The 26,646-nt window shown below is 32.8% G+C and overlaps 1 protein-coding gene and 1 long non-coding RNA gene across 6 annotated transcripts; one reads left to right on the forward strand and one right to left on the reverse strand.

Moving 5' to 3' along the window:
- Nucleotides 1-127: 127 nt before the first annotated feature.
- On the reverse strand, nucleotides 128-21,271 carry LOC148626506 (uncharacterized). 2 transcript variants are annotated; one of them, XR_015920089.1, is made up of 3 exons: nucleotides 21,185-21,271; nucleotides 20,527-20,719; nucleotides 128-1,345 (listed from the first exon to the last, which is right to left on the reverse strand). It is a non-coding gene; the product is annotated as an uncharacterized LOC148626506 (long non-coding RNA). The 2 variants fall into 2 exon arrangements; XR_015920088.1 differs by lacking the exon at nucleotides 128-1,345 and having other exon boundaries at nucleotides 19,971-20,719.
- On the forward strand, nucleotides 3,836-26,644 carry LOC148626507 (uncharacterized). 4 transcript variants are annotated; one of them, XM_088570539.1, is made up of 17 exons: nucleotides 3,836-3,994; nucleotides 8,333-8,481; nucleotides 9,347-10,229; nucleotides 10,761-10,791; nucleotides 11,429-11,492; nucleotides 12,796-12,856; nucleotides 13,835-13,952; nucleotides 14,438-14,585; nucleotides 15,199-15,281; nucleotides 17,540-17,591; nucleotides 19,438-19,515; nucleotides 20,178-20,322; nucleotides 21,322-21,430; nucleotides 21,936-21,953; nucleotides 23,565-23,621; nucleotides 24,879-24,993; nucleotides 25,483-26,644. In XM_088570539.1, the coding sequence occupies exons 1-17, from the start codon at nucleotides 3,973-3,975 to the stop codon at nucleotides 25,609-25,611; spliced, it is 2,262 nt and encodes a 753-aa protein (XP_088426665.1). In that variant the 5' UTR covers nucleotides 3,836-3,972; the 3' UTR covers nucleotides 25,612-26,644. The 4 variants fall into 4 exon arrangements, with proteins under 4 accessions (XP_088426665.1, XP_088426664.1, XP_088426667.1 ...); XM_088570538.1 differs by having other exon boundaries at nucleotides 9,347-10,228; nucleotides 10,757-10,791; XM_088570541.1 differs by lacking the exon at nucleotides 21,936-21,953.
- Nucleotides 26,645-26,646: the final 2 nt, after the last annotated feature.

Below are 26,646 nucleotides of genomic sequence, written 5' to 3' on the forward strand. Positions count from 1 at the left end.
TCAAAATGTACAATGCGTAATGTAAAATTCCGATTCGTTCCAAAAGAACAACATGAAGAAACAGGAAAGGAACTTGACTGTCTGAACACTAGAACAATAAAAGGAGTTGACTTCGTTAATGGTGGTTTCATTTGTTTATTTTATACAATATATTCGATATCGAAAGCTATTATAAGCATTTGTAAATCGTGAGTATTCAAACCAAATGTTTAATTACAATGTATCATAAAGGTTATGTTATGTTATCTTTTGCTGATTGTGTATTTGTTAAAATGATATTACGATTTGAATTGCTTGTGAAATGTGTCTTTATACATACGAATGGTCACGTGTTGGTCGAACAAGTACCAAGGAAGTCGAATTAACAACAAATAGTAATCTTTGAAATTATGAAATATATGTTACCAAAAGTAATGAACATTTCTTGATTTTCTAACATTATTGTCCTTTGAAGGAAAGATCGCAGCTAGTATGAGGTTATCGAAATGTAAGTACACAATGTGTATGTACCTGATTATTACTTACTCCCATATGTACAAGTACATTGTAACATGGGATTTGCTTAAGTTATATATTTACCTACCTCTAATGGAAACTGATGAACTGCTCTCGATCTTAGAAAATTTCTTTGAAATCCATATTTAAGGTGTTAGTCAACATTGGTATAAATATGGCGGGTGCCAATTTTTATCACATGGATTCCAAGTATTGTTATTGCGTTTTCATGCAACGTACATATTTCAATAACAGACATTTCCAGACTTATGAAAAGTTTTTTTTTTTAAATGGAATGCCGAACAGAGTTTCAAAAAGTGATTGAACATAGTGACATTATTATCCTTGTTTCTAACACAGTAAATCTTTGGGTAAAGAGTGCTTCAATAGTAATTCACATTTCAGTTTTATTTCTACGAATTAAACTACGAAATAAAAAAAATTAAACGTGCATAAGTTGTCAATGGATTAGAATATCTATCTATATAAATGTATATAATGCATGATTAGTATTGTAGATACAAGATTAGTAATACATATGTATATCGAAATGAATTTTAGTTCGACTTAGTTGTTGCTCTTGGCTGATTTGATTGATTTTTTACGGGAAATGGAATCTGGTAACACCACATTATATGAGCTGAGATGTGAAAAACTATTATTTTTTGAATAACTTTGAGCCAAACGTAGACTAGAGTAACCACTTAACACATTATAGCTATTGTAATTACATGTACGTACATGATCTCTTCGTAACAATTTGAAATCTATTGGAAAGCGCTTCGGCGATAGTTACGAACATTTCATACTTTCAGAGTCTGTCATTTGTTTCTGCTTGTGTGATTCTTACCTATAAATCAAAAAGGGGGAGATCTATGCAACTTTTTGCCATGCATGTTTTGCCTTCGGCTTTTATTTTAAGATGAGAAAAACGGAGAACCCGTGCACCCTTTTACTGAATGTAAGTGTTTATTCAACTTTCACATTTAACAAAGCCTAGTCTTCAATGAATGTGGGGCAAAACAAATGCCAGAATCGCAGTTTTAGGATTGACAACTATTCGTAATGAAGTAACAGTGGAAATCACTGAAACCCTTATGCACAGTATGACACAGTATGAGTATGACAGCTGGTCTGTGTTTTAAATGACGATTTACTTTCTTTCAATTTTAAACTTGGAAATATTTAGGCAGTTCATTTATAAATGTTGTGAAGTAGTGAATATTCCTTTATTTCCCTTTTACTCTCTGAGTTTATGATATTGTTAATGTTTGTTTGTGTATTTGTTTGTTTTGTTTGCTTTTGTTTGTTTTGTTTTATTTTTTTTCATTATTATATCTTTAGCTGTCGTCATCGTCGTCGTCGTTAACAATTATTCAAACATCTTCTCCTCTGAAACTACAGAATGGATTTGGACGAAACTTAGCATAATTGTGCTTTTGGATATCTTGCACAAAGTTTGATCCGCTGGAAAACCCGCCGTTACTAAAAAAGGAACATAGCTATAGGATTCAGACAACAGTTTGTTGCATAAATCTCAAAAATCATTAGGTTTAGGCACTTTCTGCAAGCATGATAAAAGTGTTCAGCATGATGTAAGCTACCTGTGTGTCGATTTTCGTGAAAATATGTCTGCTGATGTTTGAGTTATTGTCGTTTTTCGACACTTTTGCTTATTTTTGATGTTATTATTTAAAAGAGTAATCAAGGGAACCAAGGTTATAGCGGTAATCAAAAGAATGTAATCCAGGGACAAAGACCAGACATGGAAAACAGACATACACAACAAAGAACATAAAGTAACTAAAATCATACATACAAAGTAACAAAAGTAAATGAGCAACTCGGACTCCACTAAAAACTTGGAGCATGGATCAGGTGCACCGGTAGGGTAATCGTCCTCTGCTTAAAATCATGTAACAAATGCAGAGGCACACGCACTTCAAACACTCGATATAAGATTTGAGAACCAATGACGTAAAACGGTCACGTGACCACATGGCTAATTTAAATTCGTATGGATTGGTTCATCGTCGATTTTGAATAATTTTTTCTTCAATTTAATGACTTAAGTGACTACAGGGGGCGTTTTGTTTATAAATTTTAGGTGTAATAAATCAAATAAACCAAAAATTAAAAAAAGATTTTTTTTGGTGTCACGTCTCCTTTGATATGTTAGTGGACGAATGGATGAGTTAGCTAGATAATTATCTTTTATTCTACTCTTAAGAGTTGTGCATCATAAATGATTTAACAATTAAGTCCCATGCGCACATCTGTTTCATTGAGCTAAAGATGAAAACTGGTGACTAGCAGCACCAAAGGCATTAGAAACAAACAATGTTTATAAATGTCACTGTCTGTATATATTACCGATGCGTCAGCAATGAAACCTATATCCTGAAAGTGAAAAGTGCAGCGAACCAAATATATAAAAATGTCTGAGATAACATATAAAACTGAAGATAGGGAAAACAAAATGTAACACAAAAATTAAAGCCTGCAACAGCAACATGAATTCCAAGAAAAAAAAAAACGGGAATGACAAGGGAATGTATGTCGTGCTCCATCAGCGGCACCAGCCATGCATAAAGCAAGTGAGCATAATGCGGTAATAGTCCAATAAAAATGTTTCATACTCAAGTTATATGATTCATGTGCTGTAAATAAAGTAAAAAATGCGGAAATTGTGGATTATCCGAAACATGCAAATGAGATTAAGATAATCAAAAATCATCGTAGAATATGGGACTACATCAACATGTCGAAATATTTGATCTTGAACTTGATATAATAAAGCAATAAATCGTGCGAAGAAAAAACTGACACTGCGTCAAGAATTTCGAAGGAAATGAAAAAAAGTCAATTTCGTCATGTCTCTTCAGTTAAGGAAATCAATTGGTTTCCGTTATTTCAATAATAATTATTTTGGTTTTTCTCTTTCTTTTATCATTTTGGCACAAAATTAAAATAAAGTTGCCCAGAGCAGGGACATACAAATACTTTATTGGCACAAACTCATATAAAGGCAATATAGTTATGACCCAGTTACAACATACATGCAATATAAACAACCTGGTGTAACTTGTTACAAATATTATAGAAGTTAACATAATGATATTTAACATGCTGATTTTCACATGTACAGTGATATGTCCCTGTCCAGTTTGTGGCCAGCCTAAAATACGGCCCTGTCTTAGGTTACATTTTGGCAATATCGTTACTAAGGTTTGGAGCAGGGGTAAATCTTGCAGAATGTTTTAATAGTTTTTTTATTGTAAAATTGTCTAGCAGACTGGGTTGTACATCGGGGTCTTAAATCCACAATTTAGAGCGTTCATACATAAGTTACTTCCCCTGTCAGCTAATGTTTTATTTCCGCCCAAAAGAAAAAAACACAGCGATTTTACAATTATTGGTTCTGTGAAAAGAGAAAGACAATCTATATACGCTTAAGTAACTTTAATTTCGGGATTTATGGATGTCGATGCTTCTCCGAGTAAGACTTATTGAACGAACGAACTACAGATTATTGATAGAAATTTCTACAAGGCTTTAATTTAAACTTCGTAATTTGTATGCATGCTTTCACGAGAGCTCGATATGTTATCAATGAGTACTGTATGAAGCGCTAAATACGAGTGTCCTATCAAAAAGAGCTTATTTTCCTGAAAGAGTCAACCAGTAGTGAAACAAAGTTTCTGACTTTATCAAGCCCTTTAACATATTTATTGTACCTTATTACTCAAAAATCAACTTTGCTAACAAAACAAATCCTTACAGCATATGAAGTTTTCAACTTGCCACAGGAAAGTATAACTAAGTACCTAACTTTCCCTGACCCAAATTTCACTTGCCCTGGGTAACGGGAAATAGGAATCCTAGAACACTGATTTGTATCTACATGTATTTGCAACTATTTCTTCAGCTGATTTTTGTTTCTTTTTATTTCCTTTGGAGGGAAAGCAGTATAATTTCAGATCAGAGAAGGTACATGTACATGCTATATTGGAAGCCCTAAGATTTATACATACATGTAGGGTGACTGGATACTTAATCTTTAGGAGGAAATATGGTAAAATCTGTTGGTACTAATGATAGTGTTTATTCTGGTGTTAAAGGGCCTAATTCATGTGTCTGTATGTAGTTTATTATCTATATGTACACACTATGTAAATGTATGTAATTAAATCAACTCTGTCATTTCAGGAAGTGACAAAAGTATTTTGTATGTATTTAGATTAACTTGCTGCAATAAGCAACTTCAAGAACTATATACATGTATTCATGTGCATGTAGTTTCTGACCTACAGATAAACATAATTAAAGGTAGCATTTTTTGGTTTAATATTATCTTGTTCATAGTGTCAGTGATAGGGATTACCGTGCGCCATGCTCCATAGTTGCATTTCCTCTTAAAATGGTGCATTGAGTGACTGATGTGCCGCGTCATGTGCACACATTAAGTTTCCATCATTGATGGTGGAGTGTTGTCCGCTACTTATGGCAGTTAAAAAGGCATGTTTTTTAACATGGTTTTTATTACATGCTGGTGTTTTGCTCGCCACATTTTCTAGGGGATTGGAAGACCAGGGAATGAAATGGTTCTTTATTGTGATTTGTTGAGATTGCATATTCTTCATCATTTATGCATTTGAAAGAAAGAACAATTAATATCGTATTTTGAAAGAACCTAAATTAATATGATTATATCAGAAAAGTATGTACTGGCGGTCCCATTTGAAATTGAAAATGCCACCAAAGTAGTTTTTTTTTAAGCTTGACTCTAAACAACACAAGTTATCTTTTGCAAACAAATGAAAATATTAAAGTTGGTAACTAGAATCAAACTCCAATTAATGTAGAAACTGACTTGCCAACTGAACATGATTCTGAACCCTCCTATTGAAAATAATGATGATGGTGGAGTCATCTGGTCCTTAAACCCACAAAACATTTCCAAGAGAAGTGGGCAAACTTTAATTGTAACTAAACAAATAAAAAGTAATAGGCTCTCACCTAATCACTTAGGGATCTATGGACTATGATAAAGCACTAGACAATACATAAGTATAAAAACTCAAACAACAGAAAAGGAAAGTAATCTGATGTGACAATTAATTGACATTGACAGTTATATACATGTACAATACTGAATAACAAACAATTTAAGTCTTAATGAACAATTAATCTGCAGTGTTGATTTATGCTACATTTGGTCTGCAATATTTACACATAGCTGGCCATATTTGCTATTCCAAATTTTGTCCCATGGTTTTTTTTATGATGGCCCATTGAAATTGAAAATGTCCCATTGAAATGAAGGTAAGGGGACCATAGTCCCATTGGCAAAATTTTAATCCCAATCACATTAGGGTCTTTACATATAAACTAGACACTATATTTTAAAGCAATTTTTGGCATGACACAGTTTGTCACCTTATTGTATAAGTTATGATGTACCCTGGTTCTTAACCTTGTATTGGAACAATTGGGATTGATATTACATTCCATGAGGACATACACTCCTTGAAACATTTAGGTTTCCTGCACGCACAATACCCAAACGTACGCTAAACGCTCACCAAATGCACGATAGACGAACGACAAAAAATAATAGACATATAATGAAGACAGAAAAAAATAGAAAATAAAATTAATGAAATTATAAAAATTAATAATAGCAAAAAATATTTAAATAACAGCTAAATCAAGGAAATAATCAAAGTACAAAAATAAGCGAACGCTTCTATTGTGCGTTTAAACGAAAGCTGCTATCGTGCGTTTAAATGAATGCTTCTATTGTGCAATTATTGTGCATTTAAACGAATGCAAAACAATGTGTAAACGCATGATAAACGATGCACGAACACTAAAATGGAAAACGTGAACGTCTCAAGGAGTGTAACTATTTTGAGATATAGTAAAAACTGGTCTGGAGCTGGTACACATGTATGGCCTTTGATAGTAGTCCTGTGTAACATAAAATCATTTTCTTTATTTCTGTTTTTACAAGGGACTCAGTACTCTTTGGACTGATTTTTACATGTAGGTGTGTTAAATTGTGTAATATTGTGTAATTTTCTACAATTGCCAGATTTAAACTGGGGAGGGTTGTGACATGGTCGTGACAGAGTACTTCAACCCTGCTACATTTTTTGCACCTGTCCCAAGTCAGGAATTTCTGGCCTTTTTATGTATCTTTAGCTCGCCTGGCCTTTGAGACAACTGAATGGATTTGGATAAACTTACCATGATTATACCTACGAGTATCCTTCACAAAATGATTATTTGGAGTTTTGATCCGTTAAAAAATACGGCTGTCATTACTAAAAATAGAACATAGGGGTCAGACAGCAGTTTTTGCATATATTTCCAAACCTGTTAAGTGTAATCAAATTCTGATATTGTGAAAGTGTTTAGCATGATGATATCTATCTGTGGTCAAATTTTGGTGAAATTCTGTTGACCCATTTTGGATTTATCGCCGTTTTGGACATTTTTTGCAGTTTAGTTGTTACTTTCAAAAGTCTTCTTAAAAACTACTGTGCAGAATTCAAAGAAAGTAGGTATGATTGTTTTTTATGGTATCAGCACAAAATGACTGTTTGGATTTTTGATTCATGAAAAAACGTGGCTAATGTTACTAAAAATATAACATACATTTGTAAGGGTCAAAATGTAGTTTTTTTTGCAAATTACTCAAAAACCTTTTAATTTAATAAAATTATGATGAGAGTGAAATTGTTCACCATCAGAAGACAAATCTACATGAAAATTTTCAAAATGATTTGTCACCCAATATAGAAATTATGGCCCCTTCCCTGATACAGATTTTTTTCATTTGTCACGTATACAACTTTGAAAATCTTTTTCTCTGAAGCTACATTTATGTATGCCACAAAATTTGATCAAAGTTAGTATGATTTTGTTTTGGGGTTTCTTGCACAAACTGATCATTCAAAATTTTTCATCGATCTAATGCCCCTCAGACCTAATGGAATAATAGGGCATGTGGGGGCCCCTGCCCAAATTTTTTCCATACATTCTAAAACACTTTGAAGTCATTTCCAACATTTTACAGTGCCTTAGGTACTCAGTTGAACTTATAGCTTTCATCAATATATGCTCTTTTTCAGCAATTTTTTTGTTAAACAGAGCATGATACCATTACTTAATTAATAGGACATGGTTTGCCATGTGAGTGATTCAGGCTCCTGGAGAGCTTCTTGTTTTTAACACTTTCAGTTTACTTTTATGTTCCTGGAGTATATAAGGCCACCTGTCTATAATGTTCTTTTGGGGCCAGCTGCAGCTCACCCTGTTGTGTGAATGTTTCCTTGGCGTTTATTGAAGACACATGGGTGTCCTTGAGCTAACATTTTTCATTCTGGTGGAGTCTCATCAATGTATTCACCATTTCCATCCTTTTTGTATTAAGAAGTTCTATATTTTGGGGAATACTAGAGTAGTTAGTTAAGTAAATGTTGATATGTGACCATGATTGATTGATTGTTGGGGTTTAACACCCCGAGCAGCAATATTTCAGCTATATTCAGGCGAAGATGATATGTGACGAGGGGCTTGTAGGTTGAATAAGATTTACTTTAGAAGTGTACTCAAGATTTTTGCATCAACCACTATGTATATGTATTTATGTAACTCTTGTTTTGTAAATATAAACATTCAGACTAATGAAATGATTTTGTTGCTTTCCATGTTTTGGGCTATTGGAATAGTGAATGGTTTTCAATTGAAAGTGTTCAATCATTTATCAAAAATTCTCAAAGAAAGGACTGGCCAGTAATATACATGTAACATTCATTTGTTATTACAGGAAGTGGTGGAAGTACCCCAGTCCAGGATGAGGCTCCCGGCACTCCTGTTATGGATGAAGTATTAGAACCAGGAACTCCATTACAAGATGAAGGTCGCATGACACCAGTACAGGATGAAAGGCCGTATGGTAGCAAAGGGTCACCAAATGTAATTATTTGATTGTATACTGTAAACCAGGAAACTTTCGCGCTGTCTTTTTTTCACAGTTTCTGGTATAAGTCTGCTTTTTCACAGCTTTAAAATCGTGATTGTTCTTTAAATTGTACTGTAATGTTCTTTGAAGAAAACTTTTGTGACCGTTTAATTTTCGTGTTAATTTCACGGTTTACAGTACAACTGATGCAATTAGCACAATGACTTAGTGTGTAAGAAAATAAGACATAGTTAAACAAATTCAATTGTATATGGTATATGTAAACTATAGTTTTCAGTAAGACAAAAAAACTGTGTTTTGGCTTAATATGGTAAAAAAAAGTAGTTGGTAGGTAGGCAAAAGTTTTTGGCTTTTTTTTTTTTTTTTTTTTTTTGGAGACATATTCAGACTTATGATAGTGCTTGTAAAAAATGGCAAAAAAAAAAAAACTTCAGTAAAATTCTTATGAACATTCTACAGTAGACCAAAGATAAGGGACACAACTCTTACAAGTCATTGGAACATTTGTATTTTAGCATTTTACATATATCTCAAGTAGGCATCAAAGTAACTTGGATTGATTTTATTCTGTTTCATATAAAAGCTTGATGCATGCTGGTGAAATGGAATATTATACAAACATATCATTGATTTCAAGAATAATGTCCCTTACCCTAGGTCTGTCTTCTTGAATTCTGCCTAGAAGTATTTTTGTTAATTGTATTTGCATTATTTCCAGTAATTTATTTCCAAATTCCAAATTGCCCTTTGATGCAAGAAGTTAAGAAACTACTGCTTGTAGTTACAAGGTTTCAACAGCCATATTGTATTTCTAAAATCATCACAATTGTTCCATAACATATGTATATGATATTTAAGGATGCTGAGATGGAAAGTGATAATGAAATTGATAGAGGAGGAGGTGGTATGTTAGCAGACAATGATGATGAGTATGTTAGTGATGGGGGTGAGGTGGAGAGGGAAGAAATAGAACAGGATGTTGAACAATCACCAAACAGTGGCCCAGCTTCACCTGACCGTAGTCCACCAAGGTCACCAGATGTAAACATGTCACCAAGATCACCACCTGAAAGTCCTACTGGAAGCCCACCTGCATCACCAGGAGCAAGTCCTAGATCAACTCAAAGTGGTCCGCAGTCTCCAGTTGGAAGTCATATGGGCTCTCCTCGAAGTGGTCCACAATCACCAGGTGCTAGTCCAAGATCCACTCAAAGTGGTCTTCAGTCTCCCACAGGAAGTCCAATGGGATCTCCTCGTTCGGTAAGAAGTGGCAGTGCACCAGCTTCTCCTGCTGCTAGTGAAAGTCCTAGAAGAAGTCGCAGTAGATCTGCCTCTCCTGGAGCTAGAAGTAGATCAGGTTCCCTAACTAGAAGTAGGTCAGGTTCTCCAGCACGAAGTAGGTCAGGGTCACCTAGAAGTAGGTCAGGCTCACCAAGAAGCAGATCTGGATCTCCTAGAAGCAGATCAGGGTCACCAAGAAGTAGATCTGGGTCACCAAGAAGCAGATCAGGATCACCAAGAAATAGGTCAGGATCACCACGGAGTAGGTCAGGGTCACCTAGGAGTAGATCTGGCTCACCATTGAGAAGTAGGTCAGGGTCACCTAGGAGCAGGTCAGGATCTCCACGGAGTAGATCAGGTTCAAGATCCAGAAGTAGAAGCAGATCTGGTTCACCTGTAAGGAGTAGATCACCATCTCCTGTTGGAAGTGATGGAGAAGGAACAGCCAAAAAGAAGAAGGGTAATTTGATACAGCTTTGTTTTGCTCAGAGAATTTATATATCAGAAAACCTTAGCAGGCATATTTGTGACTTTTCAGACTTAAATTCTTAAAATGTATTAATTTATTCAAAAATGAATTTTACACTCAAAGTCATACTGTTATAAAATTGTTTAGAATTACAATTTAAAAAGTAATATGCCATTTTTCAATATTTAAACTTAAGTAAGCAATCTACAGTTTTAGAGTGTAAGAAATAGCCTAAATTAAGGCTTATCTGAAGAAGAATCAATTTCACTCATTAAAATTATAGAAAACTTGAAAATTATGAAATGAATGGTAGTCACTCTTTGAAGTTTAATCCTGGTCTGTTGTTGAAAAAAGTCTAATTCCTATTCAATTAAGTACAAGGATGGAAACAATATAGAGTCATACTGAAGTTTTGTCAGATTTTAGAGACTGGGCAACTTCAATGAACTGTTTCATATTAAATGACATTCAAGCTTGTTTTTTTTAATTTCTGCAGTAATGAGGTATTTTTATTTGTTGCAGGTAGCGACGATGAAGATGAAAGTGATAAAGAGTAAGCTTAGATTACATTGTAGTGTGATATCTGTCTAAGCAGACCTTAAGTCTACTAGAAAATTGTCTCATCTCCCAGGGTAGGGGACACAACTCTTACAAATCACTCAAATGGTTTTATTTAGCATTTTACTTCAATTTTATGTAAGCATCAAAGTAACTAGGACTGATTTCTTCTGTTTCAAATGAAAGCTTAAGGCTTTGGTGAAATTGAATATGATAAAAACATATCACTGATTTCAAGAGTTATGTCCCTTACCCTAGGTCTACGTCCTTAAATTAACAACAAAAATATGTAAACCTGTAGACCTTTTCATAAAAACTGTTTAGTGTAAAATTTATTTTAAGTTATGACATCAAAATATCATTTTAGATTGTGATGTCATAAGGTACGATCAACTTTACTCTGATGAGTTTTTTTTGTTTTGTTTTTGTTTTTTTGTTTTCTTTGGGAAATTGGCGCCAGACAGTAAATCAACCAGAAATATATGTAAATAGTCTTCTTAAATCTCTCATTTACTATCTATTTTCAACTACAATGCTAATTTAGGTCATTATTCTTTTAATGTTACGCATTGTTACTTGGTTCCTGATCGGAATGAAAATCATTACTGGAAACCTTTTGTCTTTTTTTGCAGATCTGAAGTTGGTGAACTGATTGCCAACATTTTTGGTTCCAGTGATGAAGAAGAGGAGTTTGAGGTAAATAAATAATAAGGTATTGATTAAGATGTTTTTATACCACCACTCAATGAGTTGATGGTATTTTGGAGTCACCTTATCTGTCCGTTATTCTGTCTTTCCAAATTTATTTGCAATTATCTCAATTTCCATGGGATGAATTGATTTTATAAATGGCTTGTGGCTTTATCAGTGTTCTAACAAGGAAATTAAAATGGCATCTTGGAAAACTAGAATATTGGATAGCATCTTTTCCTTTGAAATAATAGCATCACATTTGTAACATTATCTACAGAAAAATCAGTTCAGATAGTATCAAATCAAATCAAAATAGCATCAGATTACCACAATACTAAATGCCTGGAGAACACAGGTATAGATTGGGCATATGTTATCCAACTTTGCCATTTTTCACAGTATGGAATGATACAGAAACTTTTTGTCACAAAATTCTGGGTTATTTATGGATGGATTAATCACTAATTATCTGGAAGGTGTTTACATTGTAAGTGATTTGGATTGCTATTCAATATAGACTTCCTGAAAGCTACAACACAGACATTTCTTTGCTTTGATGATTTCAAAATTTATTTCTTCGCATGAATTTCTCTGTTTGGTAACAGTATCTTCAGTTCTGTTATATTTTAAAACAAAACTTGATGTGAATCAAGATATAATTCTTTTAAGGAGGTTTACCTAGGTTAAGAACATGACTCTTACAAATCAATTGTATGTTTGTATATACAATTTTACATAGATATAATGTAAGTGTCCAAGTCACTTGGATTGATTTCATTCTGTATCAGTTGAAATCTTGATAGGCATTGGTGAAATTAATTACAATGCAAACATATCACTGATTTCAAGAGTTACTTCCCTTACCATAGGTCTACCTCCTTAAGCCATAACTTTTTTTTAAAATCAGAAACGATTGAATGCTGCCTAAGTCAAATGTAAGTACTGATACCTGGATGTACCTGTACATTGTATGAAAAGTTGTTCATGTATAAAATTTAATCAAATCATCACTGCACCAACAAAACTTCATTGGATGCAAAATTTGCAAAATATTTTATTTTGTGTAGACTTTTCTTTCTAAAAACCTTTATCATATCTACAACACCACTTGCACATCGTAATTCTTTTTATTTGCCCTGATGATGGGAGGTTTCTTTTGAAGCTAGTGGACTTAAAATAAAGTATTTTTTCATCCGATGAAGTGTTGTGATCATATATCATCATATCATCATATATTATGTGTAGAATTATTTCATGTTCATAATTCAATAATCAATTTAAAATATGGTATTTTGTTTTCTTTCAGGGTTTTGATAAAGATGATATTGAAGCAGCCAATAAAAAAAAAGAAAAGAAAAAGTCAACAGGTATTTTATATTCATGTTCATAGTAATATTTGTATCATCAGGTGTATTGGGATTCATTTTCATAGTAATATTTTCAAAATATGATTTTTTGATTGATTGATTGATTGTTGGAGTTTAATACCCAAGCAGCAATATTTTAGCTATATTCAGGCGATGAACATGAAATGGATGATAAAATGAACATGAAATTATGATGACATGAAAATGGGATGGGACACAAGGATAATGTGGTAGACAAATTTTGATTGCCACTGGAAATTTGGAGAGATTGGTAGGGTCAGGCAATTTAGCCTCCTGTGGCAGAGCCCTATGGTTTCTACTCTGCGAAAATACCACAGAAGGGTTTTTTAATGTGCGGGGAACATGGCATCTTTCCCAACACTTTCCACCACTATGGTTTGCGGTCAGGTTTTCTGTATTATGGCCTGACGACCCCAGCATGAAACATGCCAGGGTTACCCCATTCCACCACCTGGGGCACACAAACCAATTGTTCTGTGGGCAGAGTGCCCTAGCCCCCGGCTAGTTCTGAGCACTATTTAGTCACCTTTTACAACAAGCTTAGCGCTGCTGCGGGCCTATTCTTTTGACACCGGGACCCGCACAGGGCTACAAAATATCAAATCAACACAAAAAATCATATGTAACAAACACACCATTATATTGACAATATGGAACAGGTGAGACTGATCTTTGTGATAACAGTTTATTGTATGCAAACATTATAACTTAGTGGTTCAAATTTTTGGTACTGGTAGCCATCGTTTTGCATAGTTAGAATGATTAAATTTTAAACTTTAATTTTCCTGTTGGAGTTTGTTATTATGATTTGTTATTTTACTGTATATTTTCTTCTCATTTTGTCAATTTTGTTTCTGTGTTCTTTTTTCATATCTCATTTCCTCAATAAGGATATCAAAATGCACTTAAAAGTATTGTTACCTAAGTACAGATTTAATTATACATTTTTACTTATAGCTGTGGTATCTGATGATTCTGATGGTGAAAAAGCAACAGGAGCAGGAAATGATGTTGTGCCTGAACTGTCTGATGATGAAAATATTGATGCATTGAGGCAAGGTGATGACAGAGGAGCGTAAGTCAAGTTTTATGTCAGTAATGCCTTGTCACTATTTTCCTTGAGTGTGAAGGAAAAGAATCATGCTCCAATTGATAAGTTTTGCCATTACTCTAGGTTCATTCTGACAGTTCTGGAGATATAGGATGAACTCTTAAAGTGCATTAAAATAAACAAAATTGCCTGAGGAAAGGATCACTGAAAATAAATTTGTTTCTGGTGTCACTTAACATTCACATCAATATTTTGAAACTGAAATATTTTTTTTTATTATTTTGAAAAGCAAGGCAGAATAAAAAATAATATTTCACTCAAAAACAAACAGCAACTAGTCCTTAAGGTCTATTTCAACAATACTTTTTATATTCAAACAAATGTTCCCAGATTTTCCCTCTAATCAGTTTTACCTCACTAAGCCCCCCTCCCCTTTCTCTCTTTGATCCATTACTGATATGAAATAATGAAGACTCTTACTACATGTACATGTAATGTTAATTTTCCAGATTTATGTCAGACTTTGATATCATGATGGAAAAAAAAAAGGCTGAACAAAGAAAAAATAGACGTAAGAGTAGAAAAGATGGCGTTGCTATTAACGACCATGATGACCTGATAGCTGATATGATTTGTAGAATGAAGGAAGCAGCTGAGGTATGAACTTTGACCCCGTATTGGGACGTCATATAGATTCACTGCTACCTGTGTACATGTACCTGGTCCATACTTTGAGTAATTGTTGGAGTCAAGGTCACTCATCTGTTGTTTTCTTTAGTTCCTGTATGATGTTTATTGTTTTCATTATGGTTTTGAGTAAGAATCATGCAAATTCTGTAAAAGGTGATACACCCCAAAACAGCTGCACATTTTAATTTTTGTTATTAAGTTGCTTTATAAGTCTATATGATGAAATGTTCAATTATTCATTTCAATCTGTCTGCTCATAGCAGATAATTCACTTTGGAAATTCAATAGTTTCTATTGTATTTTAGTGTACTTAACAGAGTTATCTTCCTTAATTTTGAATTTTACAGTACATTTTATATAAATTTTATCTCCTAAGAACGAGAGTTATATGAAAAGCCACATGTTAATTTGTGTTAACTATAAAATTTCAAACATAATATCAAAAATTAAAATATGTACTGGTAGGCTTTCCAGTCAGTCATTAATCACATTTTGCATGATTCTTATCTGGAGTGCTACTTGATTAGTCTTGGCTTGTTGTAAATACCATAGTCTCTATAAAGCTATTTTATGTTCGCAGGAGGACAGAGAATTAAACAAGTTAAAGAAACCAGCTGTTAAGAAGTTGTGTATGTTACCTGAAGTTACTGCTTATCTGCAGAAGTAAGTTCTTATACAACCATAATAGAATTGGCAAGAAATCTGTTGCCTTGGTGTTGTAATTTAACATCCCATAATACTAATGGGTGCTTTTTATTTCTGTTATATTGATATGATGATAAAAATGGGTAATGTAACACCATCAAAAGAGATGCAGTGATTTAGCTAGCGCTCGTCATTTTCGCCATTTACGAAAGGATTTCATGAATGACGAAAATGTTTTAGATCGTTTTCGTCACTTAAAATTTGAAAAGTGTATAAAAAAAAAATTCCATTCAAAAAGTATTTCACATAAATTTCGTCACCTTGGATAAAAATGTTAAATACTGTCAATCGAAAGTTACATAATTTCACCTGGCCTTACACTCTGACAAGTTTATGACCCCCAGCTTGGTAATTACCCGGTCAACCCGCTGTGAAATACATTTTTCTATTGTTGGTAACCTGGCATCCCTGATATGTGCATCGTTAATAATCTCTTAAAATAACAACAATTTATCAATCTTTTGATCATTAGGACCACAAAAGATAATCCCGGGGTTCTCACTTAACTTCAGCCAGTCGTTTTCGACCGCCGAAAAAAGCATCAAGTTGACTCAAGAAATTTCTGCTTTTAAGTGCGTTTAAAATGTAACTTACATATATCCTTATTTTAGGATTAGTCGTGTTAAACGATTTCGATCTTTAATGGATACTGGCAGATTTTACTCCTATATATAAACAAACCCTTCACGAACCTCGCAACATATATAGCTATCTATTTTTATAAATTTAAATCCACACAAAAACAATGTCTCGATGTGTGACTGGTCATCTCATGGATTTCAGTTAATTTGAACGCAATAGCGGATAGTTAGATTGTTTGTTTGTTTGTTGGGGTTTAACATCCGAGCAGCAATATTTCAGCTATATTCAGGCGATGAACATGAAGTGGGTGATAAAATGAACATGAAATGATGATGAATGAAAAGTGGGATGGGACACAAGGATAAAGGGGTCAAGAAATTTTGATTACCACTAGAAATAGGGAGTGGTGGGTAGGGTTGGGCAATTTAGCCTCCTGTGGCGGATCCCTATGGTTCCTACTCTGGGAGAATACCATAGTAGGGTTTTTTAACGTGCGAGGAACATGGCATCTTTCCCAACACGGTGCACCACTATGGTTTGCAGTCAGGTTTTCCGTATTATAGCCTGACAACCCCAGCATGTAACAAGTCAGGGGTACCCCATTCTACCACCTGGGGCACACAACCTAGTTGTTCTGTGGGCAGAACGCCCTAGCCCGCAACTAGGGTTCTGAGCACTATTTAGTCACCTTTTACGACAAGCTTAGTGCAGCTGCAGGCCTATTCTTTTGACAGCTGGACCTGCACTGGGCCGGATATTTAGGAAGTATTAATCAAGGATAAATATTTATTTTACAATTCTCTTTTCTTCTTGAAACGAAATCACATTGATTATAAAGGTCTTCAATTCTACTCATGATCTGGGGTCAAAGGTCACAAAAAAATTACCACCCAACAGTAAGAGATATCACGCAGCAACCGCTTACAGAGTGCAACATTCTATAGTTGACTATGCCGATGTGGCCAACCTCCTTTCTATCCGTCTAGTTTCTGCGTTATCTTCTGGTGACTGAGAGGTGATTTAGTAGGTACTATCTGATCAAGACCTATCTTAGGAACAGGCTCAAGGTTTCATCAATCAATTCCCTTCTAAAGATCTGTCTCCATCCTTCTGATTTGAGGAGTTTAGGTTGAAGAGGGCTTTTGAGGTGTGGTGTTTGGTAAAGGACAGGAGGATTTTCTCTTATTAGTTGAGTGTCAGGTCATACCATAATAGTAGCTTATGTCAAATAGCTATTTTTAGACTGCATCAAAACTTTGTCATGATGTAAAAAAAAAATTTCTATTTTACTATTTTTCTAATAGTAAGTATTTTATTTTATTAAGTAACACACGTTTTCTTATAGAAAATAACAGTTATGTTGTTGTAACATTTATTGTATTAATTGTTATGCCTGTATCTGTAAACTTAAAATAAATATATTAAGAGTGTTTATGCCTTTAGTTTATGATACTATTGACTATTTACAAAATTCTGCTGCCCATCATATGTCATTCGTGCTCTACGCAAAAGTGATTAAAGCCCTCAAAATCCTAGCTAAAACCCTGCAGATGAAAAGGGGTTGGGGTCTGAAAACCATTTAATGATGTTGATTTAGCCTTCACATGACATTTCAAACCTGTTTTCCATTTCAGGGCAGACTTGCAAGAGGCATTCCTGGAAAATCACATTCTTAGTGCTATGACTGTAAGTTTTATATTGTTCAAGTAGAGATAATAGAAATAAATAGGAATGCTGATAGCTACAAATTCACCAGGGTATGACTTACGTACAAAATAGTAAATACTGCCGGAGATTACCAAAAGGTCTTTCAACAAGTGTGAACGCACCTTTAAGTAAGCTCTGAAAGGCCCTGGCAACAAAAGTAATAAAATCCATGATAGCACAACTATAACACTTCTTCTAAATCAAACCAAAACGTTATAACATCTGACTGTGGACGGACAGGGGCATAAAATCTGAAGTGGGGTTAAATTATTTCCTGACTGTGGACAGGGGCATAAAATCTGAAGTGGGGTTAGATTATTTCCTGACTGTGGACAGGGGCATAAAATCTGAAGTGGGGTTAGATTTGATTTAATAGGCATTAGCCATCCCATTTTGATGGAAAGTAAAAAATGAACTGAAAGAACAAACTGACAATAAAATTCACTGAGGGAAATTACTTTTGGTCTCTGTAAAATATTAATCTATCTTACATTTTTATTACTGTGAAAATTCCATTGTTCATGGGGTACCAATTTTTGTATTAATGTGGTAAGAATGCCGGAACACAAAATTTAGTTCACAATGAAAATGAGATTTCCATTGCTGTGTATGCTGAAAACCTTAAAACATCAAAATTCAAGAATCCACAAAACCATGTTTCTTCCCTAATCGATGAAAATTGGTATCCATGAATTAAAGTACTTCACAGTAGTTAAATTGGATTTCTGACATTAAACAACTTAATGTAAATGTAAAAGATATTTTCTTTTGCTTGGAGAATATAAACATATTGAATTTCTGTCTTTGATATGAATACCTGTCTAAACCAGTCACTTTTGGAGTCCATTTTCATCAATTTAAATTTTATTTTGAACCATAGTAATCAAACATCGGGCCAAACTGAACAAATTATGAGTTACACTGTATAATGTAAACAATTTCTCTCCAAGTCTCAGTTTTCTAAGATATATACTGTGTAGGTTGGTAATTCTTAGTCCTGCATTGTGAGAGATGTTAAAGGTAAAAGGGTATTAAGCTATGAACATTATCCAAAAATATAAACCTTGTTTTATTACTGTGAGTGTATTAATTTTCACAGTTTCAAATTTTCATGGATCTGTCAAGTGAACATGTGCGGGTAACAATTTTTGCAGTTTCAGAAAAATAATTAGTGTTTTATAGTGTTAAAAATCAATTTTGCATGTACTATTTTTCGTGGTTTTCTGTCCATCCCAAAAATATAAAAAATTAGAACACCACAAGAATTGGTATGTTTACAGTATACTAATAATATAAAAGTTGTCCATATCATAGTAAAATATATAAATAAAATGAAAAATAATTATTTGTGGCATTAGTCCATTTTAAAGATGTCATAATGTTGTCATAATTGTATGCCATTCAGCAAAAACTGCTGAGACATGTATATTTTGTTATTTTTTTCAAATATATTTACATCCAGAATTTTTTGTCTACTACCAAGAAACGACTTTATATTTTCACGTATGATAAACTATGTAATAATGAATGTATTCACTAAATGTGAAGTTGTTTCTTGGGTGTGGACACCATTTCCTTGCCTAAAATATGACCTGAAAATGGCCAATAAGTACAAAATTTGACAGTATATCTGAATATTGGTAAACTTGAAGCATTTCTTCTTTACTTTCAATACAAGAATTATCAGAAGTATTTATGTTTTCTCATTTGTGATGGATTCAAGTCTCCAAATTCACAATTAAATCATTCAACTTTTTATGATTAATTTTCATCGAATTTTAGACCAATAAGATCCATGATCACGTCTTCTGTTTTTTTTTTTCAGGAATGGTTGGCACCTTTACCTGACAAAAGCTTGGTGCATTTGCAAATCAGAGATAACTTCTTAAAAATTTTACAGATGGTTAGTTTAATATATAGATCAGACTCGTTTCTAAAAATGGTAAATTTCTGTAGAGATTAACCATGGCAGGTCACTGATCCAACATAGGTCATAATCTTGTCTGAAGTAGTACTTCAAAAAGGTCATAGTTATCTTACTCTCCAAAATGAACAAAATAGACAGGCACATTTTCAGGTTAGTGAGCTTTGCCAGAAATTCACATGAAAATCATACAAAGAAATTTTTTGATGTTGATAATGTTTACAAAAGCATCTGACTTCAGCTTTGGACACAATGTTACAATTGTAGTTGTTGGAGATAATTATTGTATTCTATGTGTAAGTAGTCTTTAAAATGTAACATTTATTTCAAAAAAAGGTACTTGCATCCCTACCATTTGGCTGTGGCCTTGTGAAATAGACAAAACTTCTTACACTGACAGATTCACTGCTGGTGGACCTTTGATAAAGTCAATATTAAAAATTAAGTGCCTTTAATTCCATTTGTAATGTGATTTAAAAAAAAATTTCCTTCACTCTTCCCCATATACGCTGTAAAGATATCTATGTCAGATGCTTCAAGGTAAATTTAAATAGGCAAAAAAGATCAAATGAGAAAGATGATGTGCCCACTTATTGCCTGTTGATGGTAAATAAACATTAGTAACATTAAATCTCTTATAGTTCCCAGTATCAAGTCCTGATACAGATAAGGCCTGTATAAACCCTGACTCTCTAAAGAACAGTGGACTTGGTAAAGCTGTGATGTATTTATATAAACACCCCAGAGAAACAAGAGAAAATCGGGAGAGATGTGGAAAGTTAATCAGTAAGTTGTTTCTGTCTTACGCTGTATTACTTTTGCATTGAGTTGGTTGATAAAAAGACTTTGTCTCCCGTCTCAAGGATAAAGAAGTCACTTAATGATTTTTGGATCATTTTGTCAAAGTTTTAGGTCACATGCACTTCAAGAAGTACAATTTTTTTGTTACCAAAAATAGAACGTAGGGTCAGACAGTAGTTTTTAACTCACCTGGCAGCAGGCCATGAGAGCTATTACCATCACTTGGCCTCCGTCATCTTCGCCATTAACAATTTTTCAGAAATCTTCTCCTCTGACACTACTTGACCAATTTGAACTAAACTTGGTATGAATGTTCCTTGGGGTATCCTCCATGGAAATGAGGTGGGGATTTTTGATCTGTTGAAAAACATGGCCACCATTACTAAAAATAGAACATGGGTTGAGACAGTAGCTTTTCGAATTATCTCCAGATTTGTTAGGTTTAGCTAAATTTCGACAGGGTACAATTGTTCAGCATGATGAGATCTATCTGTGGTCAAATTTTCATTTTAATCCGTTAAGCCATGTTGGAGTTATTGCCCTTTTTCAACGTTTTTTTTGTTGCTATTTTTAATGTTATTTCTTTCAAAAATTTCTCCTCTGACACTACTTGACCAATTGGAACCAAACTTGGTATGAATGGTCCTTGAGGTATCCTGCATAGAATTGTTGTGGGGATGTTTGATTCATTGAAAAACATGGCCACTGTTACTAAAAATAGAACATAGGGGTAAGACAGTTTTTCACATATATCTTCAAAACAGTTAGGTTTAGCCAAATTCTTTTACTTGCTGAAACGATCATTATTATAAGGCCTACAAAAGTCTTCAGAGATAATAATGATCACCTGTCTCACCATCTGTTAATCTGTCCACATATCCAACAAAACTCCTCCTTGTCAGGCTGTCACTGGTCACACCACGTTAGATTTCTTGTCTATGCAGTAACATCAAGTCTTAACATTTGTACTTGTATTTATTTCAGATGAATGGTCTCGTCCAATTTTTAGCTTAACAGCCAATCACAGACTGATGTCAAAAGAAGAACGAGAGGAAAGAGATTATGCTCATTTACCAAAGAGGAGGAGGTTGAGGTAGGCTTTCAGTCATATGATGTCAGAGCCTCAATACTTTGAATATGAAAATTGTAATATAGGGCATTAATGGAACATTAAGTGTTAACCTGCCAAGTGATAGAGAAAAAAATGTTCAAAATTGCCTTACTAGAAAACTTCAGTTAAGATTTTGCCAAAAATTTTAAATCACCTCTGTTTTATGATAATGAACAACTGTACAAAGTTTTAAAAAATTCATTAATGAGTTCACAAGTTATCATCAAGGAACATATTATAACTTTCCGTAGGGTATCATATAATACCTTGTCCCTTTGTGGCATAGTATAAAAATGTTACTGATGTTCCACTTTTCAATTTGAAATGTGATAGACTCATCAATAGGACTCCTAGATTTTTTGTTAAATTGAAAAATGAAGATCATTTGTAAACATTCTTATAAGCTTTGAATGAAAAAAGTTATTAATTTAAAGGACTTCAAACGTCTTTCAAACCAGAATGAAATTGTCAAGTATACCATTTTCAGGGCAGAAAAAAGTGCTTGGTAGTAACATTGTTAATTTAGTTATTTATTTTTTTGTGTTGTTAGTTTTTTTTTTTTCAATTTATGAATTTATGTGATTCTTGTTCTCATTTTTCTAATGTTCAATATTTATAATTGGAATGTCAAAGTTAGCCCACATGGAATTATTTTGTCTAAATATATGGTTCTGTCAGCATTTCACTTAGGACAAGATGTATTGAATTCTATCTTTTGTGTTTTTTTTCTCAAAGATTTGTGTTGTGGATAAGTAGCCTTGGTGCCTCAATTTTTAAAAATACTTAGTCTTGGAATTTTCTGAACTCTCATAGTAACAATATATAGGAGTATTTTAATTATTTTGTCAGACTTATCAATTAATTATTTTGTATGAAGCTAAGCCCTGTAATATTAATGACAGAGATTTTCGTAGGAACCGAAACCTTTCTATACTGAACCTTAAATAATTCACTTTTTCTGATGCAGTTGTTATTGAGTTCCCTTTTGACATCACATTTTTCCTATGATGCTTATTCGTGGCAACATAACCGATTGAGCTTACAACATCTCATTTCATTCAACTAAAGAGATAGCAACCGTGAAATTCAAGGCTCCATTAGGAGCATTGGTGTCTGGAATATTTTCAGTCATGTTGATACATTGAATTATAATCTTTAATAAAATGAATAATTGGGTTTAGCTTACTTGTTGAATCAATTAAATAATTTAATTACTAAATGTAGCGCAGTGTTCACACAGTTCACATAATAAATTTGGAATGAACAAAGCAGGAAAATGTATCGGCTATCATTTTTAGTGATAGTAATTGTTGTAGTTCCTTTATATCAATTTAATTGCATATTGAACCTGGGTAAAACACCAAATCTTTCAAGCCAAAAAGTGGTATGATTTAGACAGGTTTCACTGTGATGAAGTCATGTATTAGTTAAAATTTTTTCAATATTTTGAAATTTTAAATTGTACTTTAATAAGATTTTAAAAGAAAAAGTCCTAAAATTTGAATTCTACATGTAAGTACCAATTTTATTACTTGACAAAAAGTAAGATTCTAGCAACTTTTTGCTAAATTTCAGTGTTGATTTTCTTTAAGGAATGTAACTAATATTTACGTATAACATAACCAGCTTCATGGCTTGTTCTATGTAAATCAAACCTAAGTCCTGTATACAAGATAATATATTTAGATATTAGTTACATTCCTTATAATTTAGTATTTTGGCAAAAAAAAACTATGATAAAAAAATTATATTAAATTACTCTAATACACAAACCACTTGACATGATTATTTGATTGATAAAAGTAGTTCTGTTAAAAGGGGTGTGATTTAAAGTTCACGACCTTGTGTATTGATCAGGTGATGGGAACATTTTTTATCAAAATGAAATTAAAGTTGACATTCTTTCTGACAGCATAAATGGTCATATTAAATTATTCCAGAATGTAATTGATTTCTTCTTTTTACATTTTCATTCTTTATTTTTCTTTGTAATTAGTTTCACTTTCCTTTTGTTCCTCATAAAATCATGACTGTAACTTTGATATCATCTTTATACAGAAATACATTTACTTTTACCGATACATTTGATATACATGTATATGAATATTTGTTACAGTGCAGAAGGAATGACACCAAGGAGAGACATTGACAGAGTTTTGGCTGGAGAAGATCAGTAAGTTTATTACTTTAGTTATACACATTTCAGTAGTAGTCTTTGTAAGAATCATGTAAATTCTGTAATATGTAACCCAAAACAAGGCAACACATTTTTATTTTTGTATTCATTCAAATTTCTTTGCTCATAGGAGATAATCCACTTTGAAAATCCAACAGTCTCTATTGTATTTTAGTGTTATTTACAGAGTTATCTGTAAAAAAAAATCTTAATTTTGAATTCTACAGTATGTTCTATATAAGTTTTATATCTTAAGAACAAGGCTTATATGAAAAGCCACATGTTAATTTCTGTGACTTTAGCATTTTAAACAAAATATCAGAATAAAAATATGCAGGCTTTCCAACCATGAATCACATTTTGCATGATTCTTATCTTGAATGATGCATAATAAAAGATGTTGATAAATTGATTCAGAACTACAATCAGTAAACCAGTCATACAAGTCTTATAATTTACCTACAGTGTAATTTATTATTATTATTATCTTTTTTTTTTTACCTTACTAGATTGCTGACCTTTGTCTGTCCATCTGTCCATCATTTATTTTCCTTTTGTAATATTTTTTTTTCTACAACTTCTTGTTATAGCCTCTTATTTGGCATGTTTTATGTGTTTCATACATCTGTCTTTGAATGTTATGTTTGGTTTCAACTTAGAACTACTTCCTGTTTGATGACTCAGTTTATAACATATACACATGTACTTAAGTTGTGGTATCACAAGTGAGCATTAACTCATGGATTTCTTGGTATAACCTGAAATGATACATAAGTTGTTTTTATGCCATTCTTATTAATTGAAACATCTGGTCTGTCCATCAATCTGTCCATTACACTTTTATGGAACAGATTTCTCAGCTTCTATTGGAGGAAATGCTGAGATATTTACATTGCATGATGACTATGTCTCCCCTTTCAAGGTTCGTTGCTCATCTACTTCCTGTTTACCATACAATTTAAGGAGGTAGAGCTAAAGTAAGGGATACAACTCTTACAAATCATTGGAATGTTTGTATTCAGGCTCTTTATATCAATCTCATGTAAGCATGTAAGTAACTTGGATTGATTTCATTCTGTTTCAAATGAAAGCTTGAAAGACTGGTGAAATTGAATATGATACAAACATATCACTGATTTCAGGTGTTATGTGCCTTACCCTGGGTCTACCTCCTTAATTTGACAGAAACAGTTGAGTGAGGGGTACTCTCAGCATAACATAGTATGCAATATCTTGTTTCTTTTTGTTTTACAGGACGACGAGACCAGGATCTAAAGGGTTTATAATGAGAGCCAGGGTACCAATGCCCTCTAACAAAGATTATGTTGTCAGACCAAAGTGGAATTCAGAGTATGAAATGGACATGAAGGTACTGTCTTTTCTTCCATGTAAATTACAGCAAATTAAACTGTAAACTTCAGAGATTAGATTTTGTCCTCGGTTAATTGAATGACCATTACCAGATGAAATGTTTCAGGTAGTTAAGTGATCAATTGACAAGGAAATTTTAACTTTTTATTTTACATAGGTATTTGAAACTTTTTGTAATCAAAAGTTTAAATCTCATTTTGCATTATTCTCTTTTTTAACAATTTGCCTAATTCTTACAAATAATTGTACTTAATAAACTGGAGATTTTTATTTATTTTTTTTTTTTGAAGACCTTCAATTTTAGATTTAAAAGTCTCCTAGACAAAATATTTATGTGACACTAAATAACTTTTGTTTGAGGTGTTTATGATGTGTTAAAATTTTTCATGAACAAAATTCTTGCTTAAAAACTGCTGAATGTGACTCTTTAACTATTAAAAAATACCTGTAAAACTGAATTGTACTATATGTGTTCTGTTAATTATAGGTAACAAAAAGTAAAAAGAATCCTACGAGATATGAGAAGCATGTCCGAGCTTTTGCTGATCGGAAAAAGAACAATAAATCACAGAGAGCTGTTGGAATCAGTATCGAGGGAAGAAATATGGCTCTGTAAAATGCAGGATATCAAATGTTTGTTACAAAATTACAAAGTGCTATTCCAAAATACGATGAATATCTTCAACAAAAATTTCAGAAAATTAGAAAATAGTTTGCCAGCTTATGGAAATATTTTTAGAGGTTTTTGTGTATTTGGTTTTTGTCTTTTTTGAACATTACGGTTTTTCAATTTTCTGTCATTGTAAAAAAATTATATGGGTTATTTTTAAAAACAATATTTTGTTGGAAACTAAAAATTTATTAAATATTTATATATTAATGTAATATAGCTGACAAAAAAAAAATCCAAAAATTTTCCAGGTTATAATGTATTTTAGAAAGTCTGAATTTCAAAGTGTGTTTTATTTTCTGCCTTCAGAAATTATTGAGAAAAGTAGATTTTCAAGAAGATGCTTAGTTATAAATAGATGTATAACATACATGTATATTTCGTAAACATTAAGAGTTAATATTACTTTTAGCTTGGAAAAGAACAGTATTTCAAAGTGAAGTTAAATTCCTGCTGTGAAGTGTAAAATTTATGTCACAAATTATCTCGGTTCCTAATAGATGGATTGGTTTTTAATTTGGTATGTGACTTTATATAATGTTAGAGATTTTGAGTGCTGAACCAGAAGGGTCAACCTAGCACAAGAATGTGTGCATCTTCATGTTGAAGTTTGCAATTGAATGAAAAAATTTTAAAAATAAATATAATTGCTAGCAGTTTTCATAATTTCCCAAAAAAATGTGGTACAAGATATTGAATTTACAGTTTATTGAAGATATACATTGTAAATATTGACAAGTGAAACACAAGTGAAGCAGGTCTGGTATTAATCAATATCAGATTATTTTTTTTATGTATGTAGAAACTCATGATTGTAGTTTTCATAGGTGTGACAGATAATTAGATACTTTTGAAAGGTTGATGATGAATGTATGTATGTTTGGTTGTTATTTTTAATTTTTTGTACCATTGTAAAATGAATGTATGATTTGTGTATTGAAAGTGTATACATGAATAAATCATGATCGCCCATAGATAATA

Source organism: Perna viridis, chromosome 2 (genome assembly GCF_037379345.1).
Source record: "Perna viridis isolate PV_CMFRI_1.1 ecotype Kerala chromosome 2, ASM3737934v1, whole genome shotgun sequence".
NCBI lineage: Eukaryota > Metazoa > Mollusca > Bivalvia > Mytilida > Mytilidae > Perna > Perna viridis.